Here is a 25,098-nt window from a genome sequence, read left to right as displayed (position 1 = left end):
ATATATGCTCCATATTTTTTATCTTTCTAAACATACTTCTTAAAATGGAAACATTATCAAAACTTTGTGTAGTACTCTGACAGCAAAATTAGCAAAACGTAGTCCAGCAATACAACTAGAAACAAAACAATATTTAATTAAATAAAAAACTTTATTAACAATGTAAATTGTTTAATATCTTACAGTCTCAGATGATTCTGGCATGCCTTATAAGTTTTAGACTTAGTGATATGCAGACACCATGCTTTGAATTCTATTGGAAACAAAATGGGTTGGTGTTGTGTTTTACATTGTTTATTTTAATACCTCCTTTTAATAAATTATTTATTTTTTCCAAATGCTTGTAGTTATACTATTGACTTAAAAGGAAATCTGTTGCTTCTATGCATTGTACAGTATGCAGTTATTATGATTTCTCTGTATTTACAGTCCTAACTATTTTCATTTATGATTTGTGTATCATAAATTAAGATACTTTTCTATGAAGCTTTTAAATTGAGATATATTGGAAGACTAAATATAAATGTGAGCACAAAAAGCAACTGGAGATTTTGACAAATTCTGTTACAATATGGTTTGAATGTTTTAGAACTTTAATACTTTTGCTGTTAAATAGTTTTCTATGCTTAAAGACTGTTAAGAGTATGACCAAATATTTCATTATGATACTAAGAATACTGTACTATGCACAAACTTTTAGCAGCAATTCAAACAATTAAAAAAACCTCTTAAAATTATCTATGAACCATAATTCATGTGTCTTCTTTGAGCAATTAAAAGTAAGCATGCAAAACATACTTTAAAAAGTTTTAAATATGCTAGATCTATTCCACAGCTGTTTTTTGATCACCATAATTTTACACTGTGAAATCCCTTATTTGAAGATGAGGAGGGAGCAGAAGAGCAAAATGAATAGTGTAGTGTAGAAAATGTACTTTATAATCAAGAGGAGCAATGTTCATCTTTTCAGTGGTCAAATAACAGTGGTTTAATTAAAGTCATGATCTTCTTGGTGCTTCTGTGCTTAATCTTCTAACTTGAGACAAGACAACATAATCCAAAGAATCTTCGCTTCCGTCTTCTTACCAATGGATATGGAGTCAAGTTTAGGAGGCTGCTATCATCTGTGATGAAAAATCCCACATTATAACACAAGCATGTAAATGCACAAAAGAGATTATATCATTTATGCGTCCTAACAGCACCTACATATCTCAGAATCACAGAATCATTTAGGTTGGAAAAGTCCTCTGAGATCGAGCCCAACCTTTGATCAATCACCACCTTGTCAATTAACCCTATGTGCCATGCACAGTCATTTCACCTCTAGGGATGGTGACTTCACCACCTCTATAGGCAGCCTATTCCAATCCTTGAGAACCCTTTCCATGATGTAATAGGTCCCATAGTTCAAGGCGTAGAGCAAATAATAATAATCCAATATTTGTATTTAAGTCTTACAATGCTAATTAACGGGATCTCCATAATAATAATACAACAGACATTTTGGCAAGAAGAACACCAGTTCAGTGATGAAACCTAAATGAAATCACACCTCCACCGCTGGGATACCTGAGCCACAATATTCCTGCATGGATTAATAATGTATAAGTAGCTTGAGATCTTGCAGACATGCAAGTTTGGAAATGTCAATCCTAAGGTAAAATTCTGGCTTAATTTAAACATAAAAATCTCCACTATTGAGTGGCCACTTGTGCATATCTGGGAGAATTTCCATTTAAAACTGGAACACAGGAACTTCTTGGCACATCGAGATACAAAAACATTTGCCTGGGAAAGTTACCACTTGTTAGCTTTCTACCTTTTATATTAATTCCTTCTAAATTACTACAAAATGTATGTATTAGTGCCTATACATTAACTCACATAGTGTCAGTGAGCTACCTCACAAATTTTAAGTTCACTTTGAATTTGAGCCATCTTCAAGCGTGGTTTCAGGCTAAGATCTATGCCTCATCATATTCCTATTCTGGTTACATCAGTGATGTGGTTTGATTGTGGAGTATAGACACTACTGTAACATGAATACTTCACTACAAGAACATAGCTAAGAGATCATTTAATATTGTGACTCAGTCTTACAAACTACAACAGTAATTTTCCTGCTGTCACTTCAGAGAATTTCATACATAAAAACCTGGTCTGTGAGCAGTCAGTAACATTATGCAAAACTTTTGTGAGCTTGCCATCTTAACTCCATTCTGGCTGTCACCGAAACCAACAGCAAAATACTCATTTACTGAGAGCAGGATTGGTCATTTGCAAAGATCAACACATTCAATGGCATTCATTCATCTCATAATCAATAGTTGTGATTCACATAAATATCAAAATTGCCATCCAGACCATATTAATTATCTATAATGTTGGTTTTTTCTATTTACTTGTACTGTTATCTAGCTTTCATTAATTACAGGTCTTGGATTATTTCAACAATTTTAAGTACTGTATGAATAATGAGTATGACTGTCCATTCCTGAGGCATCCATTCTCAGAGGTCATCTGTAAACTATCATCACAGTTGGAGACTGAGAGCGCTGCAAAAACACCATTTAGGATTACCTGATTCTGGAGCATGACTCAGAGCTTTTAAACTCTAGGATGTTTCCTATCCTGCTGCACAGGTGGTCAGTGATATTCTGATCAGTGTTGAGGGGCAGTCTGGACACCAGGCAGCAGAGAAGAATTCTGTGCGCCTTTATCTCTGTTCTGAACTCAGGTTCTCTATGCTTTACATCCCCTCGATTTGTCTTTTCCTTCCTTATTTCCAGCACACTCCTTTCTTCCAGGATAGGCATAGACTTTTTGTCACTTTTCCAGTCTCTACAGTGGTAAATACCTATCATGTATCATAAGCAATTGCCTTTTTCCTTTCACATGGTTTTCCATCAAGCCATCCTGCCATGAACTCCTATTTGTATAATGAACCCAATTATTTTATATTCATCTATTACTGTATTACGATGAATGCAAGACTGTTTAGTTACTTGGGACAAGATCTGGGACACATTAGGCATACGTCACTGTCTGCCACTGTGCAAAACTACATGGCCTTTAAGAAATACCCATTTATCAAGAAGAAATCAAAAAGGGAACCATTATCTTTTTAATGTCATTCTCACGAACAAAGAGAGTTCCTGCAGATGTGAAGTATTTAACGCTGCTGGACAACAACATGAAGGCCCATCGCTAAATACATGCATAGGCTGGAGATCCTTACAGCTGGCTACTGGGAAAAGCAACTGTTAACAATCTCAAAGCGAGTAGCTTTTCTGCATAGAGTCAGTGGCATGTCACAGAATCTACAAGCCTTGCAGGGGTGAGGCAAATGCCATCACTCAGTAGGATCCCTTTAGACCTTCATTACCTTTGAAAAAGAAGAACTCCTTACACAGGGAATTAGTTGTGCTTCTGCCTTCATGTCACCAGGAAATGTCTATTATTTTATGTATAGATGCTGTTTCTATAAAATTCCAGAATACGCATGTGAAACTCGAGAGGCCAAAGACCACATACTAAATTTGGGCTCCAATGAATCAGTAGGGAAGAGACTTTGCCTAGATTTTTCTTCTTGTTATTTCTATGAAAAACTCCTAGATTTTTTGTATTTAACGGAAGTCAAAACCTTTAATTATCGTAATTTTCCTTACATGAAGAAAATTCAAAACCTACCTTGATTTTTCAGTGGTAAAGGCATAGTCTCCCTGAGTTTGCTTAAAAGGTTTTTCATTTCTCTCATATCTCTGTGGATACAACAGTTAAAAGAGAGACAATAGAACGGCAGTTGAAGACTGAATGGGGAGTGGCTCACAGTATAGCTTTATATGCTGAAATAATGGAGCAATAAATACAACAATCTTATAACAAACGTGGATAGAGCCTTCCTAAATCTTCATTCACGAAGCCTAGCCACGATGATGAAATACAACAATCAGCGGGGCAAGCATTCGGTTTCCAAACATATATCAGAAGATGCATACCAAAAGAAAGGGCAATAGATTTAATAAGGGAGCACTTTCACACTACCCTGATACTAAACTAGTTGCTTCTGATTCAAATTTATGATCTATTCTGACACTTGAGTTATTAAATGACTTGGTGGGCATGATGTGATCCCAGTGACAAAATACACAATATTCCATAAAACTATCACAAGCTAGTACTAATGTCAACTTTGTACTCCTTGTCAGCATTTTGTAGCTTAAGCCATGAACGTGTTTCACTGTTTAGAAGAAAATTATAGTACATGTAGCTAATCCATGATACTTCAGTCCCCTGCACATTAAATGACAATTGAAAAAACAGAGCTGTCACTCCCACCTATCTTAGGAGGACTCTGGCATTAGTTTTTCTGAAAGGCAGATGATGGAAAATATTATAACAAAATATTATCTCCAAAGCAACCAACATAAGGATATGTTTTGAATGTGGCCAGAAATTTCAAAAAGGTTCTTGTTTTACTGGTAGACAGCAGACCAGCAATTTTGTGTGCAAGCTTGTAATGTCTTAATGCTTTCAGGATTTAAAACCAATGTGGTCTTGCTTCATTCATCTACATATAAAATAGTTCTTAGAAATGAAGCCATGTGACTAGTAAAAAATTGCTCAGTTCTATTCTCCAAGTTATGTTCTCAGTAAAAAAGAACTTTGTTTTATGTAAATAAGCATGATAACCATTCAAATCTCAGCATCAGATTAATATGCAAAGCCCTCGAAATAGGAATTTTTGCAAAGAAATGTTGGCCATCAAGGTTACTCTCTACAAAAGGGTCTCATTTTTGTTTTTCAACTGCATAGTTAAGAGGGTAACCTACAGATTATGTTCCTCTCCCCTCCTAAGGCTTTTGCACTCAACATTATGGGCAGAAATGAACTAGATTCAGTGCTTTTGAATTAGGAACGCAGAACAGGAGTCCAGCAGATTTCAGGTACAAAATCAGAAACCACTCAAGATGAGGCAAAAGCTGCTTCTTTTAGAGAGCCTGGCCCACCAGCAATATAATTTTGCCCTCTTTTTTTGACAGTTACCTTCTGGCAATTAGCCTAATAAAGCATGTCACTCGTCTTAGCCTTTCTTTTAGAAGTTGCTCTGAATTATGTTAAATGTAACAGAAATGTTAAGAGGTTATTTGATTTACTTATACTTTTTATAGTAGCAACACTGGCTGTCAAATTAAAAAAGACTAAATAAACCCTAGATGAAATTTTAATTTTGTTCAGGAATGAAGTGCCACACATACCTTTCAGTGTTTTCAATATCTGTGGAAACCTGCCATAGATGCTGTTGAACATCTGTTGGTGATGACATGTCTTCTAAAATAGGTACTTCAGAACTCTCTTCCACTTTAATATCTAGAATCTTGGGTGGGCCACAAGGTTCTTTTCCTTTAAAATATTTAAACAAACATGTATCCCCATTATTTATTGATTAAAATGGATACTCAGATTATATCATTGATGCCTTGAGGTTGATTTTGCACAATAAAAATGGAGAGAAAGAGTACTGAATGCAAGAACTGTTCAGAAAGAGAACAGACCACACCAGAATGCTGCCATATGTTACTCTCACCGATTTCAAGGGGTTCAGTTAAACTCCAGTGGCTCACATGCAACACAAACTAAGGGCCAGAGGACAAAACAGAACAAAGTAAGTAAGGAAACTACAACACACATTCTGGAAACAACTTCAGAAACTTTGACTCTAAAGAACACTGCAAACCATGTCTCCTAGTACTACAGCAATACTGAGGGAAAACAAAAGACAAATATGTGAAATTTTGTACTTTGTCATTTAAAATGACTACACAGCTGCCACCACTCACAGCTCAAATGCATTGTATTCTGAGTTTCTATGCTGATGCTTACCTAATTCATGCTCATTGTATGAAAATGAAATTCAGTGTTGAAATTGAATGGGGGCTTCATGACAGATCTTCCAGGGCTTTTGTCAGAGAGACGATGGGATAAAGGGTATGGATTGTGTCAAATTTTTTCCCCTGAGTTCTCTCAGGAAATGCAGTAAACAATCTCAGAAAGTAACAAATAAAACTTTCTAAAAGTAGAGGAAAAAGTGTCAATGTTTAAACCACTAGTACGTAACATTGAGCAGGAAATGTCTTTCATTTCACAATTTTTTTAATTTGAAAAATTTTTACATCAGGACACACCTAAGTAATTCCTGAAAGGCTTAGCAAAGAACATGAAGAACAAGACCAGCCAGTAGAGCAGTGCTGACATAGCGCATTTTCCTGGGACACTAGAGACCAAGGCTGCATACCATGCTATACTGCTCTTCCACATCACAAGTATTCCTGCTATCAGGCATGTAACCTTCTTTTTTAAAATCTAAAAATTCCTGGATTTTAAGATAATTTTTTTGGGTAAGTTCTCTAAACTGTTGTATTCAGGTAAATTATTCCTTTGCTAAAAAAAAAAAAAAAAAAGTTGTTCTTAGCTATTTGCCTGAAATGTCAAACTAGATGTTACTTATGCTGCAGAAGACACTTGCTTCGTGTTTTCATTAGTCTTTAAAGCCAGTAGGAAGCCCTTTTCCCAGCTTTCCTTCCAACTAAGTTATCTAACTGAATCTAAGAGGGTGCATGACCTGATATAATAAGTTTACCCTCCATAAAAGAACAATATTCTGTGTCCTTTCTTTGCTGCTTACTTTGGCATCCCCTGCTAACTTGGGCTTTGCCAAGTCCTTCTGTGATCCACTTTAGCCCATCAAATGGTAGAAGATTACCCAAATGAAAAATAAAATGTGAAGTTTTCTGATGAAGTGGTTTAGGTCAGATCAGTCAAGAACCTTACATGTTCAAGAGCAAGTGCCAGAGGAAGATCATATGGTCAGAAATAGTGGGAGTAAGCAGTGAAGGCACTGTAAGGGAGGGGAGACAGAGAGGAAGGGATCAAGACCTTCCTGTTGGTTACAAGCTACAATGCTGAATGCTGACTCAGTTGCTTGTGGAACAGCAGACTAAGCCTACTTCCCAGATTACATGTTTTTCTCTGTATCACCCTGTAGGTATAACTTAAAATTTTCTTATTCTTAACTGAAGCTTCTACTGTTATTTTAAGGTAGTTCTTATTGTACAGTTTTCAGTGTTCATTCATATAAGCTTCATTATTTGTTATTTTTTCCCATTACAGTAAGCCCATAACAAAACATAAAGTTACCAATATCTCACTTTTTGCTTTTTCATAAAAGAGGTTTCATGTAAAGCATCTAATTTGCCACCAATATCACAAGGCTGAAACTGGATATTAATGAATTGTCCCATTATTTTGAAGTGCAATGGTGGAACTCTGACCTGACCTTTGGCAACATACTCTCAAGAACAACCCTGTCTATAGATGCATCCTTCAGGGATGTGAAAGGTGTTTCAAAAGAAACAATAACACCAGATGAAAGCACTAGATGAAATAATAATAAAGATTCTTTTTCACAATTTGAGAACAGAAGCACTGAGACTGAAATGTTCTTTTTGTTAGCACAGAGGCAAGCTCTTGCAGATTTAGCAGATCTCTTTTCCACTGAGAATAGCTCTTTACCAGTAATTCTGTTGTATTGTGAGCAATTCATGAAGTCTTTCTTGAATTTCAGATCATAAACTCAGTCACTTGAAAACAATTAAATAGTCAGCTAATAATAAAGGCTTTTCTTGAATAATGTATGACTCATGCTTAACATTCCTACCACATGTCACAGCCTACAGAGAAACAAAAGCTCTTTAATCTTCTCATCCCTCCAGTAGTAGGTAAGGATATCTTTTGTAATACACACTTATGAATGGATGTAAACCGTAAATTTGACTTTCAACTTAGTCAGTGGAAAGATTTTTCAATAATTTCAGTTGCAATGATGTATTCTTCCTCTTCTTACCAGTAGTTAATCTCTTTTTTTTCCCCTTCACTTTAAGAAGTGAAATACTTTGGTATGAAATTAAATTAATTCAATTAAATAATGCTGAGGATCAAACTTGAGTGAGGGTAAATAGAAGAGCAGAAAATTATCAGTTCAGCAAGGTTTCATATATAACCTGTGACCACAGTGTTTTATGTGTCTTACTTGTTGTGCCTCTTACTGCTTCTGTGGTGACCTCTGTCATGCTACCCTATCCACCAACTCTTAGTCATCACCTAATTTGCACAGAAACTGTGATGAATGAAAAAAATTAAAAGAAAAAAATCCTTATTATATGTCCCTTGGAGCTAGTTGGATTTCACTGCAGAGGAACTAGAAAGATCTTTGAAGGGAATATCTGCATTTAACAAAGTTGAAAGAATCCCTCTCTCAAAATGAAGGCAGCATTTGCATCAGGTTTCTAACTTAGCAACTAAGGAAAAATGTGCAAGCTATAAATCACAGCTTAAGTACATGAACAGGAGAACCTAAAAGGGGAATAGGAAAGAATTGTGTAGGAGGTAAAAAAAGTATTTGACAATATAGTTAATAGTCTGATGTACTTAATTCTTGAATTACACTTGGGACCTGTGGAACTTGGAGACTGTCTCACTGACTTATTCTTAAAGAATACACACAATATAGCAGCAGATTGAACAGGTTCTGGACCATAAGAATAATATATTCCTGTAACTATATATGAGCAGAGACTCATTCTTTTAAAACTCAGAGTAAACAGCTACCAGTTTCACCTTGTACTACTTTGACAATGTAGCTTTATTTTTACAGCATGTTTTGAACTCTGGAAAACACCTCCAGTTCATTTTAATTGTCCCATCTTGCCTTTGATTTGTTATATGGGCTTGCTCTCTTCAATATTAAAGTGCTCAAATGCTGCACAGCTAGCTAATATACAATATACAATATCGCAATATACAATCTAGGGTTTAAAAAATATTTTCTGATATAAGCAATTATATAACCCAACAAGTCAACTAGATCTGTAGATGATCCTAAGAAATTCCTGGTTTCTATGTAAACATGTACAGACATTAAACTTTGGTAGTGTGCACTTCCACAATGACACATTATTCCATTATTATAATAATGTTTTACAGTTCCTAACAAGGAAAGGAATTACTGTCGTGAATATATGAAGTAGTAAAGATTTTTTATCTGTTATGCTTGCATATTAAAAATGCAATGAAAACCTCTGACCCCAAAGTATTTGTGGCTGTGTACACAATGTATGCTGAAGTGCACTTACGAACTCTGAGGCAGTCCTTGATTTTCTCAATGTGCAACCTTGACAACCTCCATGTTAATTTTGAAAAATGATAATCACATCCAGCAGCTTCCGTGGACAGAAAGTAGGCCAACAATTTTCAATAGCTACAGTAGAATTTGTTTATTTAATTAAAATTGTCAATAGGTACACATACAACATTTAAATGAATGACAACTGAATTTTGTAAATGCTTCAGAGAGGTACCTAAGTTTCTTCAGAGTATCTTACTTTCCATTAAATTCTAATTCTCAGATTCTAAATTAGCATTTTTTAGCTTAATGTCTCTTTACAATGGGGAGAAATTGCTATTTATGCAGTTCTGAAGATACACCTATTAGTGTGTGAGTTACTGAGCAAGGTCTGAGGAATAGAAAGATTCTGCCTTTAGAAGAGAATCATGTGCAATAAATACAATGTATTATATTAAACAATTACGATAAAAGAAAGATGTGTGTTCAAGTAGAATACGTGTATTAGTTAGCCAGGACTCTTAGGATTGTGGAAAGGAGTAACAAAATATATGATCAGGTAACCAAAAGCTTAGTAACTACAAAAATCTTGAATTAAGGATATTTGGGCATGATTCCTTGTGCCCCTTGCAAACTTTCTGAATGTTGAACTGTTGAATGATAGTATATTTTCAAAACTGGGCTTTTGTGGCGTACGTATTTTTAAAAAAATAATTCTTAAAGAGTACTTACCTCAGTTTACTTACTGTATAACACAGCTGCAAATATTAATGTCTTTTGCCCCCACTGTGACAGTTAAATTTCAAAGAAATAACAGAATATCTGATTTTTCTAGTAAAGGTTCTATGACAGCAGTAAGTTAATCTTGCATTGTAAATATGCAAGAAATTTCTGTACAGGAAGCTTGATATACACTATACAGTAAATAAAGGAATATCTGTTCAGTAGTAAAGAAAGATAAGGATAAGATAATTGTTGTGTTGTGTTTGATTAAGAGCATCTGTTTCCTAGTAGGGAGCACTGGCTGAGCTTCTCTTGGGAAAAGAGCATCAGCCCACTGCCTTAGCTTTATCAGTTCTATAATTTGTTTGATGAATTTTGATTAAGGTACCAATACCCATAATTATTATATATAAGCTACAGGTTGCCAAGAACAGTCTGCATGTCATTTTACTTGATCCTCTGCTGGCTTCTGAGTAAGAACATAAATTAGTGAAATCTTATCGGAGACTTAAAAACCTAACAAACAACTTGTCCAACAGTTAAGAGGATTAGAAAATATTACATCCCAATAGAAAATATTATCTTCAGAAATGCTCTTCAAGATACAGCAAGAACATCAGACATACATATTTATGGATTAAACAAAGACTATAGGGGTAGTACTCTTAATACACAAGAATTTATTTTTTTAATATGGTCATTCAGATGATGAAAAACTGGTGAAAAAGTAAAAAAGTTATATACTAGTAATATCACAATATATTTTATAATGGTGAAATTATTGTCTCTTTCCTCCCTAGAGATAAATTTATGCACTTTGCCTACACTGCAGTATCATTCTCTGTAAGTAAAGAAATTAAACAAAGGTATGGGCTCATTATACTCCTTTGAAAACTTTATGTTTTATCAGAACACAGAATAAATAGGTTGCAAAGTCATCTAGCCTAACACCTTACTGAAAGCAGAGTCAACTTGCATCAGACTGTTCAGGTTTGAGTTAACAGTATCTCCATGAATGGATATTTCACAGCCCCTTTTGGTGCCTGTCTAGCATACAGCTACCTTCACTGTGAAAAAATAGTTAATACAGAAATGGAATTTCCCTTATTGCATGATGTCTTTACAATACTTTTAGGTGTTGCAAATACCAGGTATTTAATACAAAAGAGCAATGTTCTGTTGGCTATTCAAATTATTTGAATCCCTGTCATCATAAAATTTTTGCCTGTTATGAGTTTTTTTTCAAAGGATGTCCCAGAAGCTTGGAGCCAAGTTACTGTGTTTATCTTTACATGGATACAGGACAAAAGTCACTCGGTTTAGCAATGGCAGAATAGCTACCAAGACTTTCTCTATAGCAGGTTGAGGAACTAGTGTATATCGAAAGTACTGCCAGATAGGAACTAAACTGCAACTCATCCAACTTTAGACTTCTAACAGTTTGTTGTTTAGTTTAAGTTATTAATGTAGATTCTGTCCAGAAGCAAAAGGGAGAGACAAGACATGTTGGGATTACTCAAGTCACTTCAAGCTATTTTCTTTCAGCAGTTACAGAAGATGGTTTGACAACTGTAACCAGTGCTAAGAAATTTAGTAAAATCTGTCCTAAAAAAGGTTGATTCATTGTGAAAGCTACTGGCATCTTGTTATACAATAGCTGTTAACTCTCTCTTCTTGTTCTATAGATTTATTTTGACTTGAAATAAATAACTGAGAAGCTCAGTTAAGCAGTTATAAACCTCTCATTCTTACTTCCATAACAAAAATACCAAATATCCCTGGCTCAATGCAAAAAAAATACATTACAGGACCTTTCGGTGTGACAGGAAATTCACAAGGTTCATTACAAGGCCTTTATCACAGTTCATAACAGAGTTTTGTCTTGTCTTTACCTAGTATATTCTGCTGAGATATTATCTAGGGAAAGAGTAGTTACAATCAGCACAGATACAGTCCTAATCAGCATGTGCCATCACTGATCAATTAGGTTACTAAGTGAACTATCCAGTAAATTATCAGCATTTCTACATCTTCCTTTCAGGAGGCTAATCAAATATGAAATCATTAGAGATGCATTTTCACTGAAGTGAGGACATCTCCTCTGTGTGTAAAAATACTCTGCGAGGTAGATTTCAGTTCCAAATCTGCTAACTACTTCTATAAAAGTGGGCAGCTTTTTAATGACACTTATCAGTCTTCTGTTATTGTTGTGGTTCAGTGACCCCACTGAGACTCTGCCAAATCACACACCGCTCTCTCTCTCTTCCCCTTCTCTTTCCCCTCCCTGATGAGGTGGAATGGAGTTGAGAAACCAAGGCACAAAAAGTGAAGTTCATAGACTGAAATAAGAACAATTTACTGGAAACAGCAATGAGATAAGAAAATGGATGGGAACAGCAACAATACTATTAAGAAAAGTATGAAAAAGAGTGGGTGATTCACATGCAAAAATGCTCACCACCAACCCCAAGACAAGTGAAGTGAATGACTCCCTGCTCCCTGCCACGTTTTTTGAGCAGAAGCCACGCTCTCCTCCACATAAGCCTGAGAGTCCCTTTCCCCTACCCCTGGCAGTGACATGAGGTGGTACTGAATAACATTAAAGTCCTGATGCCTCCCAGCTATTGCAAAAAAATTAACCTTGTCCTGGCCAAAACTCAGAAAACTATAAAATAGCATTGCTGGATAAATAAACAGAGATAGTAAGGAATCAGTTTAGTACTAAAACCATGCCATACAGCTCTATCAAACATTTGACCTCAAATATTATACCCAGCAAATACCTCTAATAAAATTACTAAGCTTGCCCACTGGTCTGACTAATGACAGCTAAAACTTCAGGGACTACACTTTTTTAAAAAAAAAAATCAGACTTCTAAACCGCAAGGACATTAGTGATACATCCCTGATAAGACACGCTTCTGCAAGAATAATGATAAACAGAAAAAGAGCCCTTTTTTAGTAGCTGAAAACCTATATATAGGTATAGTTCATTTTATAGTTTGGTGCCTGTTGTGGTTTAACATTGGCTGGTAACGAAGCCCCACAGAGCTGCTCAACTGCTCACCCCTAGTGGGATAGGGAGTCTACTGAAAGGGTAGAAGTGAGAGAACTTGTAGGTTGAGATACAGACAGTTTAATATCTCAGAAGACTCTGCTGTGCATGCAAGCAAAACAAAATAAGGAATTCATTCACCACTTCCTATTGGCAGGCAGGTGTTCAGCCACTCCCAGGAAAGAAAGGCTACACCATGTGTAAGGATGACTCGGGAAGACAAACGCCATCCTTTGAATGTCCTCCCACTTCTTCATCTTCCCCCCTCTTCATATGTTGAGCACAATGCCATATGATCTGGGATATCCCTTGGGTCAGTGGGGGTCAGCTGTCCCAGCTGTGTCCCCTCCCAACACCTTGTGCACCCCCAGCCTTCTCACTGGTGGGTTTGAGTGAGGGGCAGAAAAGGCCTTGATAGCAAGCACTGTTCAGCAATAGCTAAAACACCCCTGTGCTATCAACCCTGTTTCCAGCACAAATCCAAAACATAGTCCCTTGCTAGCTACTGTTGATAAAATTAACTCTACCCCAGCCAAAACAGTGCTTTGTCTTTCATGAGTACCCAGATTGCTGTAAAATATTGGTTTTTTTTTCAAAATCAGCATCTGAATATTTGTGCAATTCAATACCTTTCCGATGAAACTGCAGTGATCCTAGCAGACATATGGACTTCAGCATTTCTGTTGTGTACATTTCTAAGCAACACTGCAACTGGATGTATAGCCTACAGATTTCAGGATGAATTTCACCATCTTCTGGGCTGTAGCAAAAGAGAATAATTTAGTTAGGAAAGAGACTAGAAGTATGCAAGGGTCATCAAATCCACTTACCTACTGATGGAAGCAACACATCAGAATCTGCTTCACAAACTATTAAGCAGTTTCTACTGAATTGTATTTACAAACAATTCTTTAGATCTGTAAAGCTCTAGGCTTAACACAGCTAAAGCTGGATTGTCTTCAGTAAGATTACATGTCCTTATTGTCTCCTCTGCATATTTTCAGAAAAGGGGTAAATAAGTGACTATTTTCTCCTCTTTCAAAGCTTTGGATAAGTATTTCCTGTGAGACTGAAGAGTTCTTTTGCCATCCAGTTTCAGTTACTCTTGGTCTTGACACAGACACAGGAGACACCAGGGCCACTTTAACAGTCGAGGTTCAAAATTCTGGATCAGGCATAATCAATCTACTTTGAAGACACTCTCATCAGAAACAAGTCAGTTTTAGTTCTATATATTCTGCCTGAATTTGTTTTCCCCCCATGTTTAAATTAGTAGTTATGTGATACTGCACTGTGAGGAGAATGGGATGCACAAGACTTTTTTTTCAGAGAAGTAGTAACAATCTTGAAAACAAAAATAGAAACCAAGAGTAATTGTACACCTCCAATTAATTGCTCAGAAAACTAAGAAAATAATTTACCCAGATCCAGGAACCAATTCTCATGCCTGGTTGTAAAATCAGACATTAAATATCAATTTTGTAGGCTGGGTATGCTACACGAGTACAAACACTCTTTATTATAAAGTATTCTGTAGAACTGTTTTGGTAAGTGCTAATGAAGTGATTTAGCCAGTAATCCCTGATAATTAGGTTTTCAACGCTCATTGTGAAGGTACTTTCAATAGGGCAGTAAGCAGTTAAGATTGACTGGGATTTCAGAGATTTCATTTTCAGACATTCTTACTACCCATTTCCTACATAGTGATGCTAAATGGCAAGACACCCCTCAAAACTGACTTTTATAATAACTAGAGGAACCTACTTTTCTAACTATGCTGAACCTAAAGGTACTTCTGAATACTACTGCTAAAAAATAAAAAAAAAAATTCAGCACACTTACAGAATTCTAGCCTACAAATAATATAAAGGAAGCTTTCAAAATAAAAAGATTGCAAACATTCTTTAAAGTGATTGCATTTCCTGTGGTTAAACTTACACTTCAAAAGATTCCCCTATATATGAAATAAAAGTAGATGTGAGGATTTCCTAACAGGAACCAAAGGAACTTATCTGATAATTTATTTGCAGCAACACTAGATTGGGCTGATATGGTCAAATAATTTCTTAATACCAATCTAGGCCAAAGGCTTCGAGACCTACAGCAGACAATGTTTATTTACACTAGTGAAACGGGTTCTTTCTGACCTAAGAGATCATTATTTATACCTAGATCCAGGGTCCAGCCAAAATGATCAACATAATATATATTTATAACACATTATAATATGTGGACTGTTGGAGGCTTTTACTATCCTGATTTGTCCTACCTTTTACCTTACAGATAAGATTTTTTTATACACTTTTGTATCAAATATGCTTAAATTTTCAATGAACATTACTCCCAAGTTCAGTATCATGAATTGCAGTAGACAATGATACAGCTGTTTCCCCCCTCCACCCCATTGTTTCCATCCCTTACTGTTGCAGCCTTTTTCTTAGTAAGCATATATACAGTAATTTCCTTTGAGCTGTCCTTACCAATACAGGGATTACAAAAAAACGTAAGGAGTGTAGAATCACATTTGTTTTCCATCCTCAAGATCCACAGGTCCAGAATTTTGGTCATCAAACTTATTGCTTACTTCATGTAATACCTAGGTCCTGGAGCCCCTCAAATATACACACAAGCACATTCAGTTTCTGTCTGAGTTTCCTAGATGCCCAAACTTTTTTTTTGAGAGCAGGGTTTCTTCTGTCCTGAAGCCATTGATTTGCCTATTCCACCTGAAGGTGATTCCTCCATGTTCTTGTGCAAAGTGGAGCCCACAAAAAATTATAGCCACCTTGGATGGTTATGGTGACCTTTTTCTCCTCAGTGATGAGTACTCTCTCTGAAACGGAGATGCAGTTCTACTCCACTATCCCATGCAAGTCATGCTGAATCTGTCTAGTTCTTGTGAGAGTTAGTATTATTTAACCACAATTCTATCACTAAGAGGAGTAATAACTACATTGATAATTTCCTTGTAGCAGATTTAGATAAAGTTGGATTATGGCTGTCCTATTTTTCACTGCACTATTTAAAATGTTAGAAATACTCAGATCTTTTAGAAGTCATGGCTATTACAGGAACTCAGTTTGCAATGTTTATTTACAACTTGCAATGTTCCTTTCTAGCTGTCACTGGCAAAAAGATTTCAGGATCTGCATGCCTCATACGGCTATCAAATTTCTATGAAGCAAAAATGGTGAAAACTTTTAAAACTTTTTTACTCTTAGTGACAGAATTTTTTATTGTGCAGACTAAGGCAGCAGCAATTATATATAAGATGCTCATGAGCCAATTCAAATTTTTCAGTGGCTTCCTATTTACAAATGAGCTGGAAGAGTATTCAAAAGCACAATAATACATATTTTTTTGCTCTTGTAAATCTAATGTCTTTTTCTTGCAAAGTACATTTATGAATAGAGTGAAGTAAGACGCAGACACTTTGATGATATATGCATGTTCTGACCCATTCTTGTTTTCTCAAGAATATGGAGCATCTGTAACTGGACTGCAGGCAAAATGTTTCTCTAAATTGCAAATCCAGAGTAACAGCAGTGACATCCAAGAAAAATATTTTTAATTGTGAAAACTTTACACAAAGAGAATTATTTCCAGGCCAGTACCCTCGCTGATTGTCTCAAACTATTTAATTAGTATCTAATTACAATAATGACCACAAGAATTCCTTTAGCTTGCAACCAAACAATTTTCTCCTATGCATGTATATAGGCCTCATTTTCATGCTGATGTGAATTCACATAAAGATTTCTTTCACAATCCCTGAATTCTGTGTACAGGGCTTAAAATATCTCTTTAAAGTGCTATAAATTTCAATTCTCCATATTTCTAATTCTGTATGTTCAATGTCATGTCATGAGAAATGCTGAATGGGGGACTGGTACAGACATAACTTTCAGAATGCTGGTTATGATATGTTTATTATTAACTAATACTAATTAGCTATATACCGAATTAATATTTATTTACAAGTGCTCACTTTGGCAGCACATATACTAAAAAAATTTATTTACAAAGAAAAGTTCAAGCAAACTGATAATATCACCCCTCTCATCCCCCACAGTCAGCTGCTTCAGTTAGTCTGGTTGATTTCTTTATGAAGACCAGTAAAGATTTTCAAGAGTAATCCCATATAACAGAATCTTATACAGTACTGTGCTAAATCGTGTTCTCAACAGAGCTGTTTAATAGCTTATGTGCAGGTGGGCATATGATAGCTAGCACAGCACTGACCGCCTGCACCTGAGACAAAGACTAGCACCTCACCATCGGCTTCCAAGCACAGCTGCCACAGGACTGTGAACAGGAATTGTGCTCACTTCCCACATCCATTGTGGAACAGAAATTTTCTTCCTTTTCCCTATCCACTCAGGTAAAATGAAGAGTTACTGGTAATTTTCAAAGGATTTGGATACACAGGTTGTGGCTTCTTGGAAATACTTCATCTGACAGGGAAGTGCTGCTGCCTTTCCTATGAATGCAGAGAATGGCCCATGTAGGAAGGGACCAAAGACAGAATTTATGGAATTTCATGGATCTGAGAAAGCCTCCTCACTTGCCAGTGAAGCAGCAAGACACATGTCTTATGCATACATAAGAAGGGTGAACGGTGAGATGGGTGCACGTGTTATGCAAATGTTTTGCATGCAGGCTGAAGTCTATAGGTCCATGCAAGCTGCCACATTGCTTAACTACCGTCAGGTGTAACTCCTGCCTGATCTTCATGAGAGTACAGTAGGCTTTGATTTTCACATTGAACTAAGAGAACACGTTCCTTCCCACAAAGATTTTTTTTTTGTTTTTAAGACTTAAAAACTGTATTAAAGACAGATAGATAGGTAGCTTATTACTACCAAAAATGACGTGTTCCATCACAAGGTCTGTAGGATTACTTATTTGACTTAGAAACACTTGCTGATATCTAGGTAAAACAAGCAGATAATTTGGCTTTGATTTTCCTTTTTGCTCTCTCTGCTAAATTATGTTGATAGTTGTATATAAAATACTTTCAAATATCCTGTCTCTTCCTTACTAGGAATCTCTGTAGTTGTCACATGAGTACCATACCCATCAGGGTGCCATAAAAGGCAGAAGTCCTTATTGAAAGATGTGAACACTACTCAGTTTATGAGAAATTCATACTGCTGTGTGAGCCCTACTTCTGTAGATTGAGAGGTCTGATATCTACAGGTATTAAAGTAGTTACAAAAGTGAAAACGGTGTTTTGTTCCTTTATATAACAGTAGCTTACGTTATGCAGTTTACCACACTGCTATTAAAAATATATTTTTTTGTAAAAATAAATAAATCTATAACATTACAGTCTCACATTTTGACCATTAGTAAAATAGACAGCTTTCTTTCTATAAAATACTACATTTAAAGATCAGGTCATGTTGCTCAAATGAATATGTTTACAAAGCACTGACAAGAAGTGGAATTTCCTTTTTATTTTCCTAAGCAGATATTTAAAATAAAACCTATAGGGGGAGCTCTTACACCAACCATATAGTACCCAATACCGTTAAGAGAGCTGAATGCAGTTATTTTGATAATTATTTTAAAATACAAGAATAAAAAGAATAAACATTATTAAAATGCTCCTTCCTAAATGCAAAGGTAAAGAGCGAATATTTTTTCCCCCAAAATACTTGACACATGATTTTATTGTACTGCCAAAATGTTGGTTACAATCAAGAAAATAACCTTCAGATTTTTCTGAATTTCCACAGGTGTCCAGCATTCACAGTTCCATTAAAATGTGTGAAACTTAAGACAATAAAACTGAAAAAACAATTATAGTCTAATTCTGAATTTAACCTCATAATTTTAGTCACACATTTACAACAGAGCAGTATTTTACTTTTACTATCAACAACATGAAAAATATATATATTGACGATCTCTGGTTAAAAGAGTAGTGATGTTACATGAAGGGTTTGATACATCTTTTTGAAAAAGCATTGTTTAGACAAATTCTATGCTTAACTCCAAGGGAAAGTATTAATAGTTCTAAAATACGATCAGCTGAAAGAACTATCTAGACATATAATGAAGAGTGTTTGTCTTTAAAAGCCAAAGGAAAATTAATTCATCAAATTCTGCCTTATGCTCCATACATGTATCTCTTATGAAAAAGAATGCAAGTTGCCTTGATGAGCTGTGGGAAATCACTGTCCACAAATATAACCCTGTAGATTGTACTTTAATTTAGTATCAAAAACACTTGCAGTTTAGAAACACACAGCAGCTAAAAAGATGATCTGGGAACAAGACCTACCTCAGACATATGGAGCTTCTGTTGCAATGAAAAATGTGACAAATACTGCAGAGAAGATACACTTAACTGAGCACAAGGAACCCCTCTGATTATGGCTCAGGTGCAACAACCTACTAAACCTCCTCTGCTTTTGTATCCTAAATAGATTGTTTATTTCTTTATAACTATGCAGCTTTGAAGGCAACAGAAGACTGGCTGATGCATTTTGAATATAGGCAGAAAGTCATCCAACAATGTTTTCTTCAAAACAATTATTAGGAAAACATTGTTATTTATGTTCCTTCCATTTGTTGGGGTTATTTTAAATGTACACAAACCGCTGTCAGCTTCAGTGTCGTGTGTTGTTTTTTTGTTCTCTACTAATGCAATACTGTCATACAACCTCTATGCCACACCCCAGTCCAGGCAGGCAAAAAGCAGGGCTTTTTCTTTCTAGTAGAACCATAAATGATTGCAATGTTGTTTTTATTAAATCAGATTGTTGTTTTGAAGCAGTTACAACTGCACTCTCAACAACAAAGACATGTGATCAGATCTTGTTTAGTTAGACCAGTGTAAATCTCCAATAACTCTGATACAGCTGATCGACTCAACCTGAGTATATGACAGAAAAAGCACAATAAACTCACAATGCAGTGAATCATATAATAGAGACATTGCAAACTCCCAGGTTGATGGCAGTTTAGATATCTCCATTCTAGAACCATTTATAGGGCCATGTATGGTCTGCAAAAAACAGTCATTTTGAATATGCTGTTGTTTCCTTTTCATGGAGGGCTCCCCTTTTTCAGAAATAACCCTCAAATAAAAAATATAGCATCACATATGTTACTGAAGCTTCCCTGTTTTTTTTTCATGTTGAAGTTCTAAAATTCTTTTGGAAACTCACTATATTAAATAATTACTACAGATGCAGTAACTTTACCATTAAAATGGATTAATTAATTAAAAATTAATTAATACTATGATTCTTTCACATCCCTGACTTTACCTTATCAGGCAAACAAGTATCATGCACTGGTTTTAAGAGCTATGCATGTACTTTGCAGCATATCCACTATTTGAGCATGCTATTCAGAAAACATAGATTGTCCCTGCAGCCCGCAGAGAGGAACACACCAGAGCAGATGGATGTTCCTGAAGGAACTGCCACCTGTGGAGAGCCTATGCTGGAGCAAATTTTCCTGATAGGACTGCTGCCTGCAGATAAGCCCACACTAGAGCTGAGGAAAAGTGTGAGGATGTAGGAGAAGTAAAGCAGGTCAGTTATGGACTGACTGTACCTCCCCATTCCCATCACTCCTGCAGTGCTAGGACGGTAGCGGTAGGCAGAGGAGCCTGGAATGAAGTCGAGCTTGGGAAACAAGTCAGAAAAGATGCTAGCTTAATGTTTGTCTTTTTGCTTCCCATTGCCTACATTAGTAATTATTTTTATTTTAATTGTCAATAAATTAGGTTAATCTTTCCCAAGTCAAGTCTGCTCTACCCACAACAACAACTGTAAGCAAGGTCTCTTGTCTTTATTGCCACTCAGTCTTTCTCATTCCTGTTCTTCCTGTTTTCTCCCCATGTCCTGCTGAGGAGTGACTGAGCAAGCACTTGGGTGGGAGTTTGGCTACTGCCTAAGACTAAACTACCACCCTAACTAAGCTTAAAATCCCCAACAGGGTACTTTTAAGCACTCGGAATTCCAAATGAAATGGCACACGTGTCTTCAATTCTGCTTTTATCATAAGATTTAAAAAAAAAATGCAGCACTTGACCGCTATGTCTTTGCAGAAACTTAACTCTAAGCCCATTTTCCATCGTTCTTTCATTTAGCTGTCTGTCCCTTGCCTTTACTCTAGAAAAATCTGTAAGACTTCTGCACTAGCCAACCATAAGCTGAACAGGGCTTTTCTCTCTGCATATTATCAGATTCCCTGTTGAGAAGGTGGTGTCTGGTTAGATAAAAGAAATCTTTGGGCAAGCTCTCCAGTCAGTGTTGCTTAGCTCTAGCCTCAGCTGAACAAAAAATCTCACAGCCTCAAATTATATGATGCCAAATAACAGATAAACCCAAACCATGACACAGGCCTTCCAGAAACAATCTGTGATAAGCAAGAAGGAGGCAGTCAGATTAGCTGTATATGCAGTAATTCCTAAGTTTATAAAAAAATTCCTATTCAGTACCCTGCCTTGTCATCATCCAAGTTGTCCTCAAATGAATTTCTCTGAAAAAAACTAATGACAGCACACATAAGTTTGTGTGATCCAATAGGCTCAAGCCCAGCCTCTTTTAACTTGACTGCAGGCAGCTGAAAGTTGTGCTGCCTATGGATTTCTTCTTTGACTTTTGCTAAGCTTCTATGTTCTTTAAAATGTCCCTTAATCAGTTATTATTCATTAATAACTAATTTACAAACTCTGTCTTTCAGAAGTCCACAAAACATAAATGGTAGGGATTCACACTTACACTCCTGTGCAGATTCTTTGGTTAACAGTTGTACAGAGATTTTATGAAAATCAAGCCAAGTACCTGATGTGGGGTCGTTTATGAAATTGGTTCTGATCTGTGTAGACAAATAAGGTCAAACTTTCCAGAAAGGCCTGGAAAAGAGTTAAATGCTTCAGCTATTTGATGCTGTAGGATCTAGGTCAGAACAAACTACTAACATACTGAAATCAGGAGGAACTCTGCTGCAGACAAGTGATGCCATCTGCTGTTGACCATTCATAGGACACTAAACCAGATGTTTCCTTAGATTTATGACACTTCTTTTTTCCATTTTTCTTCTGTCTCTAGTACCCTTTTTGAATATAAATTTCAACATAGTTTTTCCAAAAGGCATTCCATAAAGCATTTGTGTGATCTAGGTAACTTTTACCTGTTTGTAACTTAGATTTCTAATTTTCCATATACCAGAATGAGAAAACCAGAGAAAAGATCATAGAATCACAGAATCGATCTGTTCGGAAAAGACCTCTGAGATCATCAAGTCCAACACTGCTGTGCTTACTAAACTATGGCACTAAGTGCCACATCTAGACTCATCTTAAAAACCTCCAGGGACGGTGAATCCACCACCTACCTAGGCAGCCCATTCCAATGTCTGATTACTCTCTCTGTAAAAAATTTCTTTCTAATATCCAGCCTAAACCTCCCCTGGCAGAGCTCAAGACCATGCCCTCTTGTCCTACTGCTGATTGCCTGGAAGAAGAGACCGACACCCACCTGGCTATGACCTCCTTTCAGGTAGCTGTAGAGAGTGACGAGGTCTTGCCTGAGCCCCCTCTTCTCCGGGCTAAACAGCCCCAGCTCCCTCAGCCTCTCCTCACAGGACTTGTGCTCCAGTCCCTTCACCATCCTTGACCTGCTCCAGCACCTCAATATCCTTTCTGAACTGAGAGGCCCAGAACTGGACACAGTACTCCAGGTGTGGCCTCACCAGTGCTGAGTACAGGGAAAGAATCATCTTCCTCTTGCTGCTGGCCTGATAGGGGCCAGGATGCCATTGGCCTTCTTGGCCACCTGGGCACACTGCTGTTAGAATGAGTAGTAGTAAGGAACAATGTATTTGCTTTTCCTCAAAAATATACCACATTGGTATGGAGACTATTTAAACTAATGGGAAAATATTCTGTAAGTTTTACTGTGATTTGGGTATGAGATTTACTGCATTAACAATTGCTGGAAAGTCTATACATTTTCATAATCCTTTTTTTTTCTGTTAGTCAAACAGTGTAACTACTGTAATTCTAAAGTGGAAGGAAAACAATCCACCAAGCAGACCATTACTAAGTTGCTCAGAATAAGTGTTTGGGATTCTGGATGTATCAAATGCTTCTAGGAGTGCTTTGAATATGGCAGAGTATTTTTTATCTTTTTAAAAACGCCAAATATCCAAATACCTCCATATAAAAGTATTTCAAGTGAAAAAGAAATTGTGGTATAGAGTCAGTAGAAGTATCTCACACAGCTCCACCAGACACTTCACAGATCAAATCTGTATGAGTAGTGAAGTTAAAAATCACAGCTGCAAGACTGAGAAAAAATGAATGTGTCAAAAAAAAAAAAAACCAACAAGAAAGAAAAAAAAAACAGATTAGCTTCCTGAATTGAAATTCATATATGGAGAAAGAAATTTTTAAAACCATCTGTTGATAAAATGTGTTCAGGAAGCAGTATTCTGGCATAAAGAACTTTGCATTTTTTTCACTTCAGATTTTTTAATCCTGCTTTAGTCTCCATTTGACTTTGTGAACTGGTATTACTTTTGGTTTTTTCCTCTTTGAAATGCCCTTTTTCTGCATGAGAAACAAGGACTCCTCCACAAAGTCTTCCTTGGGGATCTAGTATCCTGTATGAGCAGCTGCACAGACATACAACTCATTTCCAAGTCTTGAATGATGTAAAATAAACAGCAAGGCTGTACACACGACACCTTGGGTAAGTCTGCAACTAAATTAAATGCCCAGACTTTGGAATGTCCACCCTTTGGGGCACTGGTGCTCTTCACCCTGCATGAAGGGACTCCTACCTCAGCACAGAGCTTCCCATTGCTCAGCCTCATGTGATATGGTTGCAGTTATCATCCTATTCCAAAATACCAATCTCTGCTTTGTTGGTGATTCTTGGGGGAGGGGGTGTAAACACATATGGATGAATAGTGCTGCTTCATCACAATAACAGCTCCAGAGCTGTTGGAAATAATTAGAGGCTGCTGTATAAACACGGCACTTCTAAATACTTTGCCACCTAACCATTTGTTGTGCTGCCAAGGTTACCAACAGTATATTTTCAATGATCTGTCTTGCTGTGATAGACAGAGATATGAAGTGTCAGCTTCTCTGTGCTCACACAATAAATGCAAACTTGTTTTCTTCTCCAATGGGAAAGCAGCTTCTTCAACAACTTCAAGCACATAATTTAATATAATATGGCAGTATTAGCATTCTTACACCAAATCTGCTGCCAGGAAATCTTCATGCAGAAAGGACTAATATGAAAGATAGGAACAGCAAGATAAAAAATGAAGAGAAAAGGAAGACCTTCCATGAATAATTGTTTATATACAAATAACTCAGTGTATTATTTCTCTGATAGTTAAAAATTATGTAGAAAATCTAAATGTAGATCTGCAAATGTATCCAGCAAGGAGAAAATGCTATTCAGTAACAGCAAGCACTTCAGTATATGTTTAATTTTAAAACATGAATTTTAAACAGTACTTAACTTTTAATACTGTAAGGATTCTGGATTAAGGAATGTTAATTTAGCGTTTTGTCCAGATGAAAACTTAATGCCCAGATAATGTTTATAAATATTTAATTAATTGTTCTGAAACAGAACTATAAAGCCATTGGGAGCATTATAAGGGATGTCGTATGCCTTCTCAGATTTGGTTGGAATTTTCCCTGAGTAAGCTTGACAGAACTGGTATCTCCCTTGGCTGGAGGCTGATCTTGCAAGTTTCTGATGATGGTGTTGAGAGGAGTTACCATTTGGTACTTCATATCTTACTAGAGCAAATCTCTGTGCACCACAGCTCATGATAAATGTGAAGTCTTTTCTTAGATGACTATGCAGGAAGTCTAGCACTTGAAGGAGCATAACAGAACATGGGTCATGATAAAGACATGCCCTTAATTGCACGGGCCTGCACAATTAACTTGGCATATTGGCTGATTTCAGTGAGAGGCAGAGAATCTAAATAGTTCCTTTCTAATTAGAGAGCACTGCTTCAGAATGTTGAAAAATACTGAGAATTAGTAAAAACATTTCCATTAGCAGGCAATTTTCAGTCCAAAACTTAAAAAAGACTTAAGAAATCAGAAACAAAATCTCAGTATATGTGGAATTCTAAG

At 36.4% G+C, this 25,098-nt stretch overlaps 1 protein-coding gene across 2 annotated transcripts in view; it reads right to left on the bottom strand.

Annotated features, from left to right (window-relative positions):
- Positions 1-132: 132 nt before the first annotated feature.
- The window catches only part of RGS7BP (regulator of G protein signaling 7 binding protein), a 38,042-nt gene continuing 13,076 nt past the window's right edge, over positions 133-25,098 (bottom strand). Inside the window, exons 3-6 of one of the 2 annotated variants that reach the window (XM_064641225.1) lie at positions 13,592-13,722; positions 5,262-5,406; positions 3,694-3,764; positions 133-1,124 (exon numbers count right to left, since the gene is read on the bottom strand). In XM_064641225.1, coding sequence (XP_064497295.1) covers positions 1,033-1,124; positions 3,694-3,764; positions 5,262-5,406; positions 13,592-13,722 — 439 coding nt within the window. In that variant the 3' untranslated portion in view covers positions 133-1,032. Of the gene's footprint in view, positions 1,125-3,689; positions 3,765-5,261; positions 5,407-13,591; positions 13,723-25,098 lie in introns of those variants that run through there. The other variant, XM_064641226.1, reaches the window with a different exon arrangement.

The sequence above is a fragment of the Pseudopipra pipra genome, chromosome Z (genome assembly GCF_036250125.1).
Source record: "Pseudopipra pipra isolate bDixPip1 chromosome Z, bDixPip1.hap1, whole genome shotgun sequence".
Classification (NCBI taxonomy): Eukaryota; Metazoa; Chordata; class Aves; order Passeriformes; family Pipridae; genus Pseudopipra; species Pseudopipra pipra.
The sequence above is the reverse complement of the archived record's forward strand: the minus strand, read 5'-3'. Positions and strand labels throughout refer to the sequence as shown.